Here is a 17312-nt window from a genome sequence, read left to right as displayed (position 1 = left end):
CTACCTGGAACATTCAGCATCACTAATTCTCTGGTTTTAATGTAAATGCTCTGTACCTGCTGCCACCTAGTGGTGAGAACATTACATGATTACGCCGCTAGTCTCTGCTACAGCAGACACTCGAAGACGGCATTATTGGCAGATAATTAATTTTCAAAAAATCTTTTAAAATCAGTTACCGTATTTTTCAGACTATAGCGCGCACCATACTAGCACCTTCAATTTTTTTGTTGAAAAAACAAAATAAAACTGGAAGCTGCTCTCGATTTTCCATAAGGACCCAGCAGAGGGCAGCAGAGGGCGGCGTCCTAATAAATCTGCTGCATATATTAAGGACGCAGCCCTCCGTCTCCAAAGTCAAACCATGGTTTCGTTCACACCGAGSTTAAGTGCAGCGGCTCTATTTCCCTCCTGTAGAGCCAGATCGACAGCCCTCAACTTAAAAGCTGCATGATATGAGTTTGAAAACATTTCTCCGTCGTGCCTGCTGCTAGCATGTGGTCGAAAATTAGCCGTTCTTCTTTTGATTTACAATTTTGACTTCTAATGATTCACTTCCTGCTAGAGAGCCCCCTGGTGGTTGAAGAAAAATCCGCAGAAAAGCCACAGCGGGCTGCAATCCGCGTGGTTCAAAGTTTAGGAAAAGAGTAGCAGCTTATAGTCTGGAAAATACGGTACCGTAGGTGAAATTGAATAATTTCCACGGCACACCTGACGATCACTGCGGAACAGTGGTTGAAAAACACTGATGTAGAGCATCTAAGAGCTACTGAGACCCGAACCGGAACCGGAACCAACTGCAGCCCGGATCAACTTTAGAGGAAATGTTTATGTTTATTAAAGCAGCTGATTGGTCCTATACTGCCACCTAGTGGCTTCAAGTGGAACCATTCCAGACGGTTTGTCCTCCAGTGCACAGATGAACTACTGCCTCCTAGAGGGCAACTCTGGCCCTGCAGCCGTCTCAGGAACTTTTCCAACCGTCTTCAGTTTTTCCTTCCAGTAAACTTTCTGGGCCAGGAGGAGTTCTAACATCAGAAATAACTTCAGGAGATAAACATCCAAACATCAGCAGCTTGATGAAAACCAGACCAGCTGCAGTCAGGATCACTTCACCAGAACCAGAACCAGGTTTGGTGGGCCAGGAGGTACTGTTGGGTCCAGCTGCTCCCACAGCATTACTGACACCACTGTGAATCACTGCTGACCCACTGGGCCTGGTTCTGGTTCTGATTCTGGGTTCCACAGCACATCTTTGGCTTATTGGGACCACTGGGAAGGTCCATTTAGACTTCCGGGTCATCCAGAAACTCTGGCCCTGGGAATGTCTCAGTGGACACCAAAACCAGACAAAGAATCATTTCCTGTCCTCTTCATCACCATGACTCTGGGAGTGATGATGATGAGCTGCAACCACTGGCCTCGGGTTCTACAGAACTGGGTCAAAGGAGGTCACTGAACGTCCACTATAAGGGGCACCAGGTGCTGGTTCTGACCCATCTTGGATCACTGATGGGTCAGAACCAGGTGCTGGTTCTGACCCATCTTGGATCACTGAATGTGTTTGACCTTCTGAAAACCATCTGAGTCCAGCTGGACCCTCCAGAATCCTGTTGGTTCTGTTCTGAAGGAGGAACCTCAAAGTTTACTGAAAAACACCCACACGTCACTAACATGCAGGCACACGTCACACCTCGGAAAAAATTCAAAATAAAAGCCTCAGGACCTCATGCTGACGGATTCCTGCTCTAGTGAAAATGTTCTGCCGGTTCGACCCATAAAACGAAAATTACTCTTTTAATAAAACCATCTTCAGAAGAACTTTAGGGGTTTTCTGCTTCAAGCGATCCGAGCTGCGGATCTACGATCAAAACACAAAACGGAATGGTGGGACTTTTATTTTGAAAGTAATGTCATCTTTGGGCGGAAGCAGTTTTCATGTAGACTCGCTTTACTTCAGCTAAAAGACTCCCAGGAACTTTCTGTCGGGCGGTACCGCTCCGGTCCGGTGCCGAACTGTTCGTTTGAATGTTGATGGTTCGGTTCGGAGCACGCGACTGTTTCACACCAAGAGCGCAGAACCGGAACCAGGTACCGAGCCAAGGTGAGGTCATCATCAGCGTAGTGATCTGAGATCCGCTGCAGCGACAGACTGGTTCCGAACTGACTGGCTCATCAGCCGAACTGGTTTCTGAGTCGGATCTTCTGCAGAAAAACTTTAACCCAGACCAGTTCAGGAACCGGTTCGGACCCCAGGAAGCCATGCGGGTCTAGTTGGACTAAGACTGCGGTTCCGTCCGAAGCCCTAAGCTGCTCGTCGTGGTTCCCACAGCTCCCATCGCTCCCATCGCTCCCATCGCTCCCATCGCTCCCAGCGCCCCGCCATGAGCCTCCACCCCCGCAGGATCCGCCTGAAGCCCTGGCTGCTGGCCCAGGTGAACAGCGGCAGGTATCCGGGTCTGCAGTGGCTCGGTTCGGAGCAGCGGCTGTTTCAGATCCCATGGAAACACGCGACCCGCCACACGCCGATGTCGGAGGAGGAGAACACCATCTTTAAGGTTCGGTTCCGCTGGGTCCGTTAGCAGCGGGGGGCCCGGGATGAAAGGGGAACTGGGCCGGGCCGATACCGGGCCAGAACATGTGCTTCGGTCTTCCTGTTGGACTTCCTGCCGCTGCAGGTTTCGGTTCTGCTCAGCATGGTTCCGCTTTTTCTGCTTCCTCTTTCTGGTCGCTTCACCCAAACCAGAACCAGAACCTGGAATCTGGACCCAGAACCTCTCCATCCAGGCAGGAAGCAGCACCAGCTCCATCTCCTGACCCGGTTCTGACCCTAACCCTCTTGCAGGCTTGGGCCGTGGAGACCGGGAAGTACCAGGAGGCCGTGGACGAACCGGACCCGGCCAAGTGGAAGGCGAACCTGCGCTGCGCGCTCAACAAGAGCCGCGAGTTCCGGCTCAGGTTCGACGGAACCAAGGAGACGCCGCTCCGCCCCTACAAGATCTACGAGGTCTGCGACGGAACCGGCGCCGCAGGTGAGCCGACTGGACCGGTCCCGGTCCAATCTACGGGACAGTTCTGACAATGTTCTGATGTGGTTCTGTGTTTCAGACGGAGCCGAGGACGACGATGAGGAGGTGAGGATCAGAACCAGGTGAACAGGACCTAATCAGAACCAGTAGATCAGAACCAGCTGACCTATCACTTTTTCCTCCTGACCGTTTCCAGATGCCGGACCTCACCGATCTCTCCATCAGTAAGTCCCTCTCCAGCGTTTCTATGGTAATCGCTGACAGCCTGACCCAGTCTGACCCGGTTCTGTCTCTGTAGATCCTCGGATCGAGCCCGCCTCTTTTCCACCCTTCGGGTCGGCCCAGGTGATCCCGATGCCGCTGCTGCCTCTGACCTCTGACCTCCAGCCTCGGGGTTCAATGGCAGACCCGAGTAGCTTCGATCCGGCCGGGCTCCAGAACCTGAACCCGCGGTCCTCCACTCAGCCAGAATGCATGGAGGCCAGCAGCATGGAGTCCGTCCAGAACCAGTCGGACCATCAGAACCAGCAGTCCTGCAAGTATGACCTGCTGAGCAGCGTCCCACGTGAGTCTGGTCCAGTTCTGGTTCCTCTGCTCAGTCAGTCTGCTAGTACTGAACGGGTCCAAACTAATCAGACCTCCTGGTTCCAAGAGGACTGCAGGTCCAGAACCAAAAGGTTCTGCAGTGGCTCGGGTCAGAACCAGAACTAAAACCTTGTTTATTGAGGAGGAACTGGTGGTTCTGGACCTGATTAGAGACCCAGAACCGGTTCTACTGACCCTTCAAAGGCTTAATGTGATGATGTCATCGTCTCCTCAAATTGTAATTGGTCAGACTAGACCTGCAAAGTTAGATAGGTCCAGAACCTGAACAGAACCACCATCTGGACCAGGGTGCAGGTTCTACCAGGTCATGTGATCCCAGCTGGGTTCTGATCAGACCCGTGTTCCTCTAGACCAGGGCTGGTCAGTCCTGGTCCTGGAGGTCCGGTCTCCCTGGTCCAACAGCTGAATCTCCTCATTATTTGTCTCAGGTGTGTAGAAGTGGAGACACACCTGAAGGTTCCAGGACCTTCAGGTGTGTTGGTTCCAGGACCGGCCCTCCAGGCCTGGAGCTGCCCGCCCCTGGACCCCCTGGACCCCCTGGACTCCTGTCCAGGGGTGGGCAGTACTAGTACATAGATGCAGTATCACTAGTACTATCAGAGCTGCTAAGGCAGTTACTGCCGTTTTGCCAGTTTTTAGAAGACACGTTAATCAATAATAATTTTGTTTATTATGGTGTTATTGGTTATTTAACTGATCTGTAGTATTTTGACATTTACTGAATGGAAAGTTGCAGGTCCAGACGATGGTAGCTGCCACTAGCTGACCCTGATGCTGGGTCAGCTTTAGCTTCCTGTCCGCTGAATTAAAGCTGCATTTTATCGTCAGTAACAGAAACGGCGCCGTAGCGATGAAGTTAATTACTTGTAATTAGATTACTTGTTACTGAACAAAGAGACGCCGTTGGTGACGTCATTATTCCCTGACTCGCTAACCAAGGCCTCTCCTGTCTTGGTTCTGCAGTAACAGATCTGGACCTGAAGTTCTGGTACCGGGGCCGGGCCATGGGCTCCCTGACGGTCAGCAACCCCCAGGGCTGCCGGCTCTACTACGGCCACCTGGGACCGACTCCGGAGCAGGTGGACCTGTTCGGTCCAGTCAGTCTGCAGCAGGTTCTGTTCCCGGGAACGGCAGAGGTCCAGAACCAGAAGCAGCGGTTCTACACGGACGCTCTGCTGGACGTGATGGACCGCGGTCTGATCCTGGAGATCCAGCAGCAGGACATCTACGCCATCCGCCTCTGTCAGTGCAAGGTATTCTGGTCTGGCCCAGGAATGCCAGAACTGGGTCCACCCAACCCCATGGAGCGGGAGAGGAGGATCCGGGTGTTCAGCCTGAACGACTTCCTGCAAGGTTCGTCTTCTGACCCGGTTCTTCGGGTCGTCCAGAGCTGCCATCCTGCAACTTTCAGACGCATCCCTGCTCCAACACACCTGAACCAAATCAACGGCTCGTTACGGCCAGTTCAAAGGTCCGGTCTGCTGGAGTAAAGGTTGCAGGATGGCGGCTCTCGAGGACTGGACCCGAGAGCCCCTGCTGTAGGCGATTCTGTGTAGAGAACTTGTTCTAGCGGCGGTTCGGTTTTAACCGCGGTTCTGGTCCACAGGGCTCATCTCGTTCCAGAAGGGTGAAGCTGCCAACCCGCCACCGTTCGACGTTTTCTTCTGCTTCGGAGAGGACTGGCCGGACAGGAAGCCCAAAGAGAAGAAGCTCATCATGGTCCAGGTGTGTGGCCGATAGTCACGTCGACCCGGGTTCTGCTAGTGCGGGTTGTAAAGGTTCTGTTGCCGTGCAGGTGGTTCCGGTGGTGGCCCGGATCCTCACGGAGATGTTCTCTGGAGAACTGGCCTGGTCCACCGACAGCATCCGGCTGCAGATCTCCAACCCGGACGTCAAGGACCAGACGGTGGAGCAGTTCAAGGAGCTGCAGCGACTGCTCCAGAACCAACTGGGTCCAACTGGGCCCTGGGCCCCCGCTGGCTCTCTAGAGGCCCCTACTGGGTTCTCCATGGGGACCAGCTGATACCAGAACCTGGACCAGAACTCTGGGGTTCAACCTCTGTGACATCACGAAGGGTTGAGTCGTTGGTGGACCAGAACCGACCAGAACGGTTTTCTACTTTGCTGTCCAGGCATTTGGTTCTGAATACCTCCGAACTCTCAGTCCGGGTTCTGCTTGCCTACCCGGTCCCACTTGCTGACTCAGAAGGTTCTGGTTCCTTCCTGAAGGTTTTTATTTGGACTTTGGCTGCTTCAGGTTCTGGTTCTGACCGAACCCAGACCTGGCCACACAGAACCTGTTAATCACAGTTCCAGGTAGTTTGGTGCCGGTAGCCGGTTGGTCAGTGCGACCCGAACCGGAGACAGAAGCATGGTTCTGGCTGGTGGGGAATTCTTTAGCGGTTCAGGAACTCTTTTAGAACCGAGTCAGTCAGACCCGATTAAACGATTTCCGTCTGGCAAGTCCGGTACCACCAAGTGTCCAAGTTAGAACCGCTGCAGTATTCTGGTCCATCAGAACCAAATCTGCATTTCATCAGTGATTGTCCAGTTTGCTCTCTGGCGCCGTCCAGAGGATGGACCGGGCCCTGCAGCAGGAACCAGTCCAACCAGAACTCCCAGTCTCAGCAGGGATGACCTCACCCTTCATCAGGTGGGGTCAGCTTACAGAAACACCTGAGCTCAGGTGTTACTGCCCCCCGGTTACGGGTTAGACCGGTCCCAGTGTCTCCCTTTCTAAAACCACAGAAGAAGAAGCAATGTTTTCAGCTGTTTTATTGTTTACAGCAAGGCTACATCACCACTGATGTCATGGTGTCAGTCCGCCTCATTACCCACAGTCCTCTCTGTTTCCATTCATGGAAAAACAACTAAAATAAACCAAAGATAAAAGGTCAAAGGTGACGCCAAATCCTCCAGCGTTCCGCCACGCGGCCCACAGCATCATGGGGAATTTTTTGGCTCTGTTTTTTGGCACAGACAGAAACATCTTGACCAAAGTCCCAAAAATAAATCTCTTAAAAACAGTTGAGCAGGCACGTCCTGATTAATCGCCTCCGAGGGTCCAGCAGGAACCGGTCCTGACCCCGCCCACCCAGAACCACCTGCTGCAGGTGAGCTGGGGGGGGTGGGCTCCGTCCGTCTCTCCTCCGTCAGGTCACAGAGTCCCGTTTCACATTCAAAGTCCCTCCGTCTTCCTCGTCTGCAGTCGCAGCTTTTTGCCGTCACCTCTGAATGTTGGTCAACTAAAGATTTAACCTGAGGAGGAAGAGGAGGAAGAGGAGGAAGAGGAGCGGATTCAGCTCTTCATCAGTCATGAACCCACACTGTAAAAACCAAGTCATTTTCCTTGTTGCTACAGTAAATGTCTTGAGATAAAAATCATTTCAGAGGTAACGTCTCCCTTGTTTTGTTTGGGATTTGGCTGAAATTAAATTTTGTTCTGCAAACGATAAAGAGATTCGGGTTTAATTCAGTAACAGTATTGATAAATGGCACCAAAGATCTCAGGACACTTTCTATAACCTACCTGGAAACACCTGAGGCTCATCAGGCTAACGCTAACCGCTACCTAGCGCTGATGTGGGTGTATGGCAGGGGTCACCAACTCCAGTCCTCCAGGGCCACCGTCCTGCAAATTTTAAATGCGTCTCTGCTCAAACACACCTGGATCAAATAAGCTGCTCGTTTCCAGAGAGGAATGGATGCTGGTGAGGAAATGCAGACATTTTGGAGCAGAGCTGAATCTGAAGGGGATGGTAGCCCTGGAGGACTGGAGTTGGTGACCCCTGGTCTATGGAGTCACGCTATGCACCGGGTCCGTTCTTATTCTGACTCGGTGTAATCTACAGAATGTAGCAGGAAGCTAACCAGCTGATCTGTGGTGAAGGATTCCCAGTATTCCCAGTATTCCCAGTGCCTACCTGGTGTCATGAGAAGCTGCAGCTACCGGTACAGCCTGGTGAACTCTCTGATGGCCCAGCACACCTGCTTGCACTCCTCAGCACTGAAAGAGAAAGACACACATGAAGGCCTTCTGGTTTCAGGGCAGGGCGAGTCTGGACCCGCCGGTTCTGATCTGGTTCTGATCCAGCAGCGCCCCGCCCTCCGCTGGGCCGGCCCCAACACGAGCTGACGGCCCCTGAACGCCTCACGATGACTCATCCCGACGCCTTCGCCGGAGGCTGATCGGGTCAGAACAGGAACTGGGATCTAACATAAACTCTTCAGCTCGCTGTCGGCATGGCAACCACAGAAACAACAGGAAGTAGCAGCGGCTCGCATCATGAAAGAGGAACGGAGGCTGGGCGACGCGGATAAAAATAAAATCTTATTTTCTATACCAGATCTTAAGTTAATCGATTAAAAATGAATAAATTACAACTGACAGAAAATATTTTCAAGTGATTTTATTTCAGTCAAATGATCGGCGCCATTTTTATTTATGAATAAAACCATAAAATAAGCATCTGACGTGAGCAGCTCAGTTTCTTCTCAACTCAAACATTCCTCGTTTTAACCTTCAATATTATTTAATAGAAATCGTAGCCTGGCCTCATACTCCGTCGTAAAGTCAAACAAGATGGCTGCCCAGGGAGCCATGACATCATCGAAACCCAAGGAGGCGACTGGTGGAAAAATGTTCTGATTTTCTAAAAATGAAATCAATCACCCAGCCTCGGTGCAGCCCGGTTCCGACCCGCCGGACTCACCTGGTCACCTGCTTGTGGAACTCGGTCAGCTGCTTGTGGGTGACGGTCACGGCGCCGCCCGCCGTCTGCTTCGGTAACCCCTTCAGCGCATTCTCCAGCCAGCGGCAGAACATCTGGAACAGAGGAGCGGAGTGAGCCGCGGCTCCAGAACCGGACCGGAACCAGGACCGGCAGGACTCACGGGTCGGTCGAACAGCATGACCTCCCAGAGAACCTCGGCCACGTCGGGCAGCGTGTACGGCGGCAGGCAGAAGCAGCAGGAGTGGAGCAGCTGGTTGATGAGCTGCTGGCCGTTCTGCTCCATGGCCTGACCAATCAGACGCTTCCGCAGCGCGAAGTCCTCCTCATGCTGGGGGAGAGAGAGAGAGATGAGCCCAGTGAACGGCAACACCAGCACCTCCTGGAGCCTCCGGCCCGGTTCTGGTTCCGACTCACGTCGTTGCCGACTCCGGTGTGGATCAGGTCTCGGATGAACTTCATGACGCTGCAGTTAGCGTCCCGGTGGTCGAGCGACGTGGCGGCGATGGCGCACTGGATGATGTGGACCACGATGCTGCTGCCTAGCAACGTGACGGGACTCCTCTGGACGAACCTGGGGACGGAGAGGATGGAGAGGACATGAGGGGACAGTGGGACGGCGCACCGATGTCTGTCCACCATGTCTCAACGATCAGAACCTTCAGCGACCCGCTGAGACGCTGCTCTGGTTCTGCTGCTTCATGTTTCAATCTGTTGCTGGTTATTCTGAGTTTAGGCCTGTTGTGAAGTTTTAGTAGTTTGTGATGATCATGTGCAGCCAATAGGAAGCCAGGTGAGCTCACCTGGTGGCCAGTCTGAACAGGTCGTCCACGGTGTCCGGATGGTTCCTCAGGCTGTTGGGCTGCTCCAGCAGCTGGAAGGTGGGCATACACAGCGCCTGCAGGACACACAGCGGCTCCTGGTCATCGGCCCAGAAGGGGGCGTGGCTTAGATCAGGTGAGGGCGGCTTACCTGCAGCATGTCCAGCAGCCCCTGCCTGCAGCCCTCCTCCATGCCGTACTCGTCCACCAGGATGCTGCCCAGGTACAGGAAGCAGGAGTGCGGGTACACCTGGTAGACGCTCACCATCTGGAGGACATGAGCATCCCGTCAGCGTCGCCACGGCAACGCCCACGGCAACGCCCACAGACCCCGTTCCGACGGCAACTCACCTGAGTGACGAGCGGCTGCAGCAGGGAGGCAGAGCCTTTCCCGACGCAGCGCACGGCGAAGCGCAGGCAGCGGCAGCAACGCTCCACGATGCGATTATCAGCCTGGTGGGCGTTGAGTGTCTCCGACAGGACGGGCCAGATCTGGGGGGGACAGGTGGGACAGGTTAGGACAGGTGGGGACAGATAAAGTCCAGGTGTGCGGCGCCTCACCTCCTGGATCACTTTCTGGCACGGGTGCGTCTGGCCGTTCTCCACGATGGGGTTCGTGTGTCTGAGGACGAGACGATGCGTTCACTGACTGCGGCGGCGGCGGGAATCTTCCTGCGGCTCCACTCACCTGAAGATGACGGCCAGTCGGTCCAGCCACGCCGTCGGGTCGGCCGACTTCCCGTTCCTGGACCGCTCCGCCAGCAGCTGCGGGGACAGAACCCAGTCGGACCGGTTCCGGCTCGGCGGCGCCGGCCCGACCTGGAGCGCACTCACCTTCTTCAAAGCCAGAACCTGAACGGCGCACAGGTCGCTGAGGCACTCCGCGATCTTCTCCAGAGGCAGCCGGGCCAGAACCAGCGCCGTACCTGCACAGGTAACAGTCAGAGTCACAGCCGGACCGGCCAGAACCGGCAGGTCCAAACGGTTCTTAAAGCAGAGCTGCTGGAGGTTCCGAGTCCAAACCCAGCTGGTTCCGATTCCCTTCAGACTCGACTACAAAGCGATATCACTGCGTCACCATGGCAACGCGATTTCTGCCTATCAGAACCTGAACTGGGCCCGGCTCCAGGAGACCCAGACCCCTGACCCAAACCGGTTCTGCCTGAACAGAGCTCAGCTGATTCATAAGGTTCTGCTGCTCAAAATAAAAGTTCTACTGGACCCGGCCCAGAAAGGACCATTCTGTTCATTATTCTGACAATTCAGGGGAAAATCGTCACATTCTGCCGATTCAAGCTTAACATTAAAAACACATAATTCATCTCTTAAATATAAAAACTAATTTATAAAAATCAGTTGGTTTGGTGAATGAATCTGCCGGATTGATCAGGAATACAGCAGATTATTTCTGATCAATCACTGATTGATGTGAAGCAGGTGAAGCTAAAACTGCCAGTAGAGTAAAATGCTAAACATTTATATTCATCGTTCTCCGTTAGCTGCAGATGTGAATTCAGTGCAGATCCACAGCAGAGGGAAAAAGAACGCAGGAAAACCGGAGAAGGACTAAATATGTTCTGGTTTCTCGCTCTGTCGGCTGCGCTGCACAGACTCGTTGCCATAGCAATTTACAACAACGCCAAGAATTCCAGGGTTCAACATCAAAAACACGCCAACATTTCATACAATATTCAGTCATTTACATGTTCCTGTGTTTAGGCTTGCGGTTTATTCTGGGATTATTAATATGGATTATTAATAGCCATCAGCTAATTGGCTCATTTAAACTCCTAATCTACTGCAACTAGCGCAGCGGAGAGAGGGGGGCGGGGCTTAACATGACATCACACTGCAGCAAGTTACCGATTGGTTAGCTGTCTGCAATAACGTATCACTGACTAAATTTAGTGTTTAATAATCGATTCATGTTTTAGCCGTAGGTGAGATTTTTTCTACAGCCGGATCAGGACCAAGCCTTCTCTCGCCCGGCCCGGTTCTGGCCCGGTACCTTTGAGGAGGCCCACGGCGGCCTCGGTGGACAGGGCGAAGGAGTCGAGGGAGCGGGCGATGTCCAGCAGCCCCTGGAAGTGCTGGGCCATGTGGTCGCGGCACACCGAGCAGATGTTGTGGATGGCCTTGGCCGCCGCCGACGCCAGCGGCTTCTCCCTCAGGCCCTTCATCAGGTAGTTCAGAACCGGGTCTGCAGAACACAGAGCCGGATCAGAACCGTCGGCTGGTTGGAGCCCGCGGGCCAAGACCGGTCCACCTACCCAGGAAGCGCGGGTTCCGGTCCACCACCTCGCTCATCTCCCCCACCAGCTCGATGCTGGTGTAGCGCACGGCCAGGTGCACGCTCTCCGGCAGCAGCACCACCTGCTGCAGCACCTCGGCCACCGTCGGGTTGTTCTCCCTGCAAACAGGCGGCGTCAGCGCTCTGGCCGTGGTTCTGACCCGGTTCTGCTCGGCAGCGGTACTCACGGGTCGACGCTCTTGGCGATGGAAGCCATGATGAAGAGGACGGCCTCCGTCACCTCCCAGGGCGGGTTCCCGTCCTTCAGGGTGGAGTACAGCTGGAAGACAGAGCGCGTCGTCAGCAAGAGGCCAAACCGGGCCGGAACCGGGTCGAGGTTCCTGTGGTACCTGAGAGAAGCACTCCATGGAGCCGACCAGGAAGATCACGTCCTTCACCAGGTCCGATACTCTCATCCTGAACTCCCCAAAGTCGTCCGTTTCCTCCGGGATCCCCTCCTGTGGAGCAAAGCAGAACTGGGTCAGAACCGGGCCAGAACCGGATCGGAGATAGCCGGTTCCAGAGCCTTACGTGGTCTGGGTCGAGCTGGCAGTGGCGGGCCAGGCAGTGCAGCAGCCGCTGGATGTACGGCCGGAAAACGCCGTGCAGGTTGGCGTCGTTGATCTTGTAGAGATGCTCGCCCAGGCGGTACCAGAAGTTAAAGGAGATCTCCACGACCTGCAGACAGAACCGGGTCAGAACCACGACAACTGGACCTCCACGCAGAACACTGGTTCTGTTGATAAGCCAGTTTGGACCTGTTCTGTTCCTTCAGACCCCAACAGGTTCTGACCTGGATTAGTTCAGGCTGCAGAACCAGGCCAGAACCAGAACCCGACCCGGTCCAGTTTCTCAGAACGTTTCAGTAAAAACGTCATGAAGTGATGAATAACCATCACTTAGAGGAGCTCTGGGTTTCAGCAGCTTTGCTGTTTTCTGGAAGTTTGTTCAGATCTGCAGTGCATAGAAGCTGAACGCTCCTTCTGCAGAACCGGAACCAGAACCAGAACCGGAACCAGCAGGCCTGAGCTGTCTGGTTCTGGTTTGCTGGATCTAATAGCAGCAAATCTTTAATCTATTGCACCGCGTCACCCTGCTGACCTCTACTGACCTCTGCTGGCCCAATGTCTGCCTTCCTGCCTGCCAACTGAAGGCGACCTATGACCCCTGAATGAGTTTACTGTCTGAATCAGATCAGGATTGGCAGGTAACTCTGACCAGGCCCGGTTTGGCCCGGTCCGGTTCCGGTACCTCGTACTGCGGGTGTCCGGCGCAGATCAGCAGCAGCTCCAGCGTCCTCAGGTCGCCCATGCCCTGACCCGGCGTCCGGACCGTCGTCTCCAGGAACGTCTCGCAGAGCTCCGTGAAGATCCGGCAGTAGTTCAGCACCCTGTGGACACAGAGCGGCCGTTACCGTGGCGACCGGTCCCCGGGCCGCCGCCGCCGAGCCGACCGGAACCTTACTTGTCCAGGTCCTCGCGGGCCACGGCCATGTGGTAGGCCGTCTCCAGCGTCAGCACGCCCTGGAACAGCTGCAGCGCCAGAGCCACGTTGGTGTCCACGCTCTCGATGGCGTACAGCGCCGAGCACACGCAGTCCGACGCCGCCTCGTGCAGGTTGGTGGACGTCTCGTCCCTCTGCTGGGACACAGAGCGGAACCCGTCAGGGTCTAGGGACCTGGACCGGAACCAGGGCCAGAACCAGGACTCACCAGGATCTGGAACAGGACCATCAGCAGCTGGTTGCTGGCCATGAAGTTGCTGTCCAGGACGCCCAGGTTGAACCAACTGCCCAGGCAGCGGAACACCTTGATGAGCATCTTCTCATCGCCGCCCGCCTTCTCCACGCAGGACGTCTGGGGACGGGGTGGGCCGGGGGGACAGGGACATTAGAGAGACACGTGGAGGACAGATGCACCAGCAGAGACAGATCAGTGACACCTGATAGAGGTCACTAGAGGGCGCTGCTCAGCTCCTAAGCTATTTTTGTGTTTAAGAATTGTGAAAAGTTACAGGTGGACAACCAGGGGACATGTGTCCAGGGAACATGTGTCCAGGGGACATGTGTCCAGGTGTCCCTACCAGCAGGGCGACCACAGTGTTGGAGTAGAAGCCCAGGTCTTCGATGATCTCGGTGCGGCGGTTGGCGCCGATCCGCAGCGACCGACTGTGGACTTCCTCCGGCAGGACCGTCAGGATCTCGATGAGGAACGGCATGGAGCCCACATCCTCGTTGTACCTGAGGGGGCGGAGCCACACAGCGGGGGGTCAAAGGTCGGCTGGACGCCACAAACTCAGAGCGGTGAGACGGCAAGCGTTCCTACTTCTCTATGAGCGTGTGAACGCAGCCCTTCCAGGACGCCATCTGCAGGGCGAGGTCAGCGATGGCCAGGGCCAGCTGCAAGACAGGACCGGGTCAGAACTGGGCCGTAACCAGACCTGGACTGGGTCAGAACCGGGCTGACCAGAATCACTGATGAAGCTGAACATTTGAAACAATGTTACAGAGAATCGATTTTACATCAAATCGTGAAATGGTGCCGTTCTCCCATCAGGCTTCAGTCAGAGGCTTCAGTCAGAGGTGCTGTAACACAGACTGCTACAGGAAACCACATCACAAACTGATGATGCTCAGATTCCTCTGTAATCCAGATTATTCCAGTAGATTACATGACGTTAAATCCTGGATGACAGAACTTTTTGCTTTTGCATCAGAACCTCTGAACAGAACCTGATCAGTCGATTATTGATCGGGACCAGGATGTCATTTAATACCACTGGACTTCCTCCTTTAATCTCCTGAGTAGAGCATAAATGATAAATCACCTGATAATCTAAAACATAATCCACTCATCTGTTGCCTCAAGCTGAACTGTTCAGTTAAAATCCTTCAGCTGATCCAAAACACTGCAGCGTTTCTGATGCAAATCAGAACCAGACCAGATTTCTGCTGTTTGGATTCACTGCTTCCTGATAATCCAGATTATAATCTCAGATGGTCACATAGAAAACCTTAATAACCAAACTCTGACCTCTGCTGTTTTCTCCTACTACTCTCCGCTCAGCGGCTCCGCCCTCCTGTGGGCGGGGCTTACCTGAGTGACGATGATGGGCGACAGGTCTTTGAGGTTCTGGATGTGGGTCAGCAGGGAGTCCCGCAGTGCATTGTGGGTCTCTGGAGGAAGCTCGTAGAAGGAAGTCTGGATCTTCATCTTCATGGTCTGAGCGGCGAAGTAACACGACTCCACGTCCTGCTTCAGCTGCAGTAGCTGGTCCGAGATCTCCCAGGCAAACATCTGCACAGGACAGGAAGTGAAGTCACTGAGGCGCAGGGGGCGGGGCTTAAACATGAACCAGTCCAACTGTACATCGTTTAGAACAGGGGTGTCAAACTCCAGTCCTGAAGGGCCGCTGTCCTGCAGTTTTTAGATGTGCCACAGGTACAAAACACCTGAATCAAATGGCTTAATGACCTCCTCAGTTCTCCAGAGTCTTGCTAATGACCTAATTGTTCTATTCAGGTGTGGTGCAGCAGAGGCACTTCTAAAAGTTGCAGGACACCGGCCCTGGAGGACTGGAGTTTGACACCCCTGGTTTAGAAGAACAACAGAACCAAGCCATATGGTCCATCAGAACCGGGTCGGAGCTGATCTGCTACAGAAGTCCTCTGTGACCCAGGCGAGTCCCCAGGTCAGGGGGTCAGGAGGTCAGACCGTCCCTGACACATTTTGAATGCAGAGAAGAATCTGGAACTGTTCTCCAGGATGTGAGAGAGCAGCAGACATGGAGCTAAAGACTTTTAACTTCTAAAGTTTTCCTGAACACCTTCATGATCAGCAGGACGTTTACTCCTGAACCAGGTCTACAGGGGAACCATGACAGCAGGCTTCACCTTTAACTACAGACACTATTACTAAAGAACCCGTTCTGAATGCCGAGCCGAGTTCAAGCACCCTGACCCACTTTCTCCCCAGAACCTCTAGATCTGGTCTCAGACCTTCTCCAGGTGATCCGGAAGCACTTTCCGGTAAATCCTGCCGATTCTGGCTGAAGTCTGGCAGAGCTGTCAGTCACAGCAGCACCAGGCCTGCTGGGAATTAATCTGCTGCTTCCGCATAGAATCAAAGATTTTAATCATAAAACTAATTATTAGTGATTTATTGAACTGATCTGATTTAAGTTTCACCCTTTAAATGCTGGATAAAGTGAAAAAAATGACCGGTTCTGTTTCTGTTTTGATCCATTCATTCCGTTAGCTTAGCCACCATGCTAACAGGAACAGGAGCTCCTCTGAGACTGCGCAGCTTGCCACACCTGTCCGCTTCCCCCTCAGGTAACTCATTAAACCCGAACCGAACCTTCGCCAGACCCACACGGAACCATTCCCCAGGGCTCTCACCGATCTCTGCAACTCTCCGAGCCACAGCGAGGCTCGTTCCTTCCCGGACGGATCCGGGTCGTGGTACAGGGCCTGGACCGCCTGGTAGACCAGCGTCAGGCTCGGTTTACCCCCCTCCATAGCGGCCTCGACGCAGGCTCCCGTAAGGCAGATGGTTCGGTTCGGCTGAGGAGCTAAAAAACCCAAAAACTACCAAACGGTCCGAGTACCGACCGCCATCTCACACGGGCTCTTCCGGGGACAGCCTGAATCCTGTTCCGACTGGAAACACGAACAAAGTATTTGTTCCTCTCTGCGAGACAGGAGACGAGTTCACCGAAGACCAGAATTGGAACCAAAATCAGTTTAATTCGCCAAATTTATGCGCAAACAAGCAACTTGACTTAGATTCTGCTTTAATCAGAATGAAGGCATTTAAATTATAAACATAGAAAAAAACTCAGTGTTTTTATTTCCTGTAAAAAATATATATTACACACACACACACACACACACACACACACACACACACACACACACACACACACACACACACACACACACACACACACACACACACACACATAAAATATTCCCTTCTCACCCTCCGCGGGTGGTCTCTCTCTCTCTGAGCTCGGGTCCGGTACCAGAGGCCTGGGAGCTTGAGGATTCTGCACAGTATCTTGGCTGTGCAACATCAGGAAAAAGGAGCAGGAGAAGCTGGAGACACACCAGGACCTCAGAGAGGAACTGGAAAAGGCCTGGAAGGTGATGACCACAGTGGTGCCTGTGGTCATCGGGGTCATCGGGGCCCTCGGGGCAGACAGTCACCCCCAAACTGGAGCAGTGGCTAAAAATGTATATAAACACACATTTGTGTGTGTGTTTAATTATTTCCTCAGCATGATCAGCAGTTGAAATGGTTTTTAGTTCTTACATGAACATAACTATTAATTTTAATAATGGCAGAATAAGTCATTATTATTATTATTATTGTTGTTGTTGTTCATAAATAATTCAATTGAGTTTATTTCTATAGTACCAATTCACAACAAACCTCATTTCAAATAATTTTACAAAAAAATAATTTCAGTTTAATCACATATTCAGCTCCTGATCATCAAATTAGAAAATCATAAAATATCATTATGTCAGTAATTCCATTCAAAAAGTGAAACTTATATATCATATCTGTTCATTCACAGACTGATATATTTCAAATGGTTTTTTTTTATATTGATGATTTGAAAACCCCAAATTCAGTATCTCAGAAAATTAGAATATTATTAAAGACCAATTTAAAAAATGTTTTTTAGAAATGTTGGCCAATAGGAAAGTGTGATCATGTTCAGGTCTCAGAGCTGAGCTCTTCTTTCTGCCCGGTTTACTGCAGCCGTGCAGCGTGGCGCCCATCAGCCTGCGGCGCCCATCGGCCTGCGGCGCCCATCGGCCTGCGGCG

The 17312-nt window shown here is 53.1% G+C and overlaps 2 protein-coding genes across 3 annotated transcripts; one reads left to right on the top strand and one right to left on the bottom strand.

Annotated features, from left to right (window-relative positions):
• The first annotated feature begins 1186 nt into the window (after positions 1-1186).
• On the top strand, positions 1187-6611 carry irf5 (interferon regulatory factor 5). Its single transcript, XM_008401724.2, has 8 exons — positions 1187-2558; positions 2846-3032; positions 3109-3134; positions 3226-3253; positions 3328-3594; positions 4599-4988; positions 5242-5360; positions 5431-6611. Exons 1-8 carry the CDS (start codon positions 2385-2387, stop codon positions 5656-5658), a joined length of 1419 nt encoding a protein of 472 aa, XP_008399946.1. The 5' UTR covers positions 1187-2384; the 3' UTR covers positions 5659-6611.
• On the bottom strand, positions 6394-16138 carry tnpo3 (transportin 3). 2 transcript variants are annotated; one of them, XM_017302987.1, is made up of 23 exons: positions 15875-16138; positions 14571-14771; positions 13800-13873; positions 13558-13714; positions 13188-13331; positions 12941-13113; positions 12728-12866; positions 12008-12154; positions 11827-11934; positions 11665-11756; positions 11457-11596; positions 11195-11386; positions 10021-10112; positions 9875-9951; positions 9748-9808; positions 9538-9678; positions 9338-9454; positions 9169-9263; positions 8783-8939; positions 8529-8696; positions 8348-8460; positions 7559-7641; positions 6394-6893 (listed from the first exon to the last, which is right to left on the bottom strand). In XM_017302987.1, the coding sequence occupies exons 1-22, from the start codon at positions 15992-15994 to the stop codon at positions 7581-7583; spliced, it is 2769 nt and encodes a 922-aa protein (XP_017158476.1). In that variant the 5' UTR covers positions 15995-16138; the 3' UTR covers positions 6394-6893; positions 7559-7580. The 2 variants fall into 2 exon arrangements, with proteins under 2 accessions (XP_017158476.1, XP_008399947.1); XM_008401725.2 differs by having other exon boundaries at positions 12941-13116; positions 15875-16137.
• Between the last annotated feature and the right edge of the window lie 1174 nt (positions 16139-17312).

The sequence above is a fragment of the Poecilia reticulata genome, unplaced genomic scaffold (genome assembly GCF_000633615.1).
Source record: "Poecilia reticulata strain Guanapo unplaced genomic scaffold, Guppy_female_1.0+MT scaffold_125, whole genome shotgun sequence".
In the NCBI taxonomy this organism is placed as follows: domain Eukaryota; kingdom Metazoa; phylum Chordata; class Actinopteri; order Cyprinodontiformes; family Poeciliidae; genus Poecilia; species Poecilia reticulata.
The sequence above is the reverse complement of the archived record's forward strand: the minus strand, read 5'-3'. Positions and strand labels throughout refer to the sequence as shown.